The sequence below is a fragment of the Chrysochloris asiatica genome, unplaced genomic scaffold, assembly GCF_000296735.1.
Source record: "Chrysochloris asiatica unplaced genomic scaffold, ChrAsi1.0 scaffold00254, whole genome shotgun sequence".
NCBI classification, from domain to species: domain Eukaryota; kingdom Metazoa; phylum Chordata; class Mammalia; order Afrosoricida; family Chrysochloridae; genus Chrysochloris; species Chrysochloris asiatica.
This window is the reverse complement of record NW_006408772.1, coordinates 1,622,269-1,624,306: the sequence shown is the minus strand read 5'-3', so window position 1 is coordinate 1,624,306 and position 2,038 is coordinate 1,622,269. Positions and strand designations below refer to the sequence as shown.

Genomic DNA, 2,038 nt, shown 5'->3' with positions numbered 1-2,038 from the left:
GTAACCATGGCAATGAGAGACAATATAGGATAGAATGAATGTAAAACTAATGTTCTCCCATGTAAACTATCACATAATTCACAATAAAACATTAAAGAAAAATAAAATAAAAAAATATTAGGCTATGGAATAAGCATTAACTACTTTGAAAAGTTAATCTTTAAAGAATATAATCAGATAATGAGTTATTTAACAAAACGTTGAAATTATGTGACTACTCTTAGATAAAGATCTTATTTACCATGACCCTTTTAATTTAAATTATTTGAGTGGTAATGAATTGATAGGTTTGGTAGAAAGAGAATGTAAGAAAGAAAGAAGTTAAATAATTGCACTGGAGAAAAAGCACAGATTAAATCAGGTCGATTCTTCGAGAGGCTTTGTATTTTAATTTTTGTAGAGATGTTCAGCAGCTGACACAACGTCTCTGGAAGATTTATAACTTGAGTTTTCAAACTTTTTTCCAAAACTCTGGGACTTTGTTGTAGCTGTTAGATGCTCTTGGGTTTTTCCAACTTATAGTGACACTGTATAGGGTTTCCAAGGGGCACCTGGTGGGTTTGAACTGCCAACCTTGAGGTTAGTAGTCCAGTGCTTAATCTGTTGTGCCATACCAGGACTTTAGGAGATGAAAAATAACAGTCACCCTATGCTAAACGGGAAAAAGACATATTTGGGAGGAAGACTTGGATACAGTTCAAATCCTTTCACTTCTTATAATAGCGAAAAGATGAATAAATAAACTTTTATTAAAGTCTTACTGAAAACATAAAATGATATTGTGTAATCACAAATCACTGGTGTTAGAAAGATACTCATAACAATGTATCTCAAATACTAGAATTGCCTCTAGTTTATTTCTTTTACCTATCCATCTTGTGGGCTTTTTGTTATTTAATTTCTCTGGTTAGTGTCCCCCAACCCCACTTTTCTCTCACTCTTATGGTCTGCTGTAGTTATTAAGCACTGTCGAGTCAGTTCCATCCCATAGCAATCCTGTACTGTTTCCAAAGAACAGCTGGTGAGTTTGAACTGCCAACCTTGCAGATAAAAATTACTTTGCAGTCCAGTGCATTAATCCACAGCACATAATTTACCATTTCACCTTGTAATTTATGGGACAGAAATATCAATTCAATCCACTCCTGATTTTATAGTTTAAAAGATTCATTGTAGTCACAAGACTTTCACATATGGTTAAGACAACTTTTCCCTGATTCCAAAGTCCAATAATTTATCACATAATCCAGAAACCTTTGCTTGTGCAAATGCTATAAGAGTCACTGAACAAACAAAAAAAGATTTGTAATATATTAACAGCATACTTGCAACTGTACAAGACTTCTTTCACTTTTACAATACAGTATTTCCTACCACTGATTTATACTGCACAGTATTGTGGTCTAACAGTGCCAGATCTAAAGTAATAGCAATGATATAAAAATTTTAATATTCTAAATTTTATTTAAAATCTAGGCTCTCGAAAATGGATAACAAGCCCAATGTCTTCAGGAGGGAGTTGGTGGATGTTCACGGTGTTCCTCTCTTCTGGAGCATGGCTGAAGAGTGGTCCCAGGTAGAGTCATTTGAGGCCCGATCAGATGACCTTCTAATTTCCACGTATCCCAAATCTGGTAAGTTTTACGAGGCAGGTCTTTTCTAAATTCAGTGAACATTTTCCAAAGGGGTACTTTGGCAGTTGGTAAGCTAGTTTTTTCTTAAGATAAATTCACTTCCTATACTGATCAAATGGAAGATATATCTGGGGATAAATTAATGCTGTAAACTTAAAGACATTTTTTTAGCTCAAATAAAAATTATTAAAACTGCGTTTAACTTCTTTGTACATTTTCATGCTCAAATATGTTCTTTGTAAATTTAAGCAACTGCTGACCTGAAATAAGAACTTGTTGTCGTTGTTGACGTTAGGTGCCATAGAGTCGGAACTGACTCATAGAGACCCCATGCACAGCAGTACGAAACAATGTCGGATTCTGGGCCAGCCTCACTACCGCTGCCACACTTGAGTCCATCAATG

General features: G+C 34.8%; 1 protein-coding gene across 1 annotated transcript in view; it reads left to right on the top strand.

Annotated features, from left to right (window-relative positions):
* Positions 1-1,486: 1,486 nt before the first annotated feature.
* The window catches only part of LOC102824543 (sulfotransferase 1 family member D1-like), an 18,356-nt gene continuing 17,804 nt past the window's right edge, over positions 1,487-2,038 (top strand). Inside the window, exon 1 of the mRNA XM_006873768.1 lies at positions 1,487-1,634. Coding sequence (XP_006873830.1) covers positions 1,487-1,634 — 148 coding nt within the window. The remainder of the gene's footprint in view (positions 1,635-2,038) is intronic.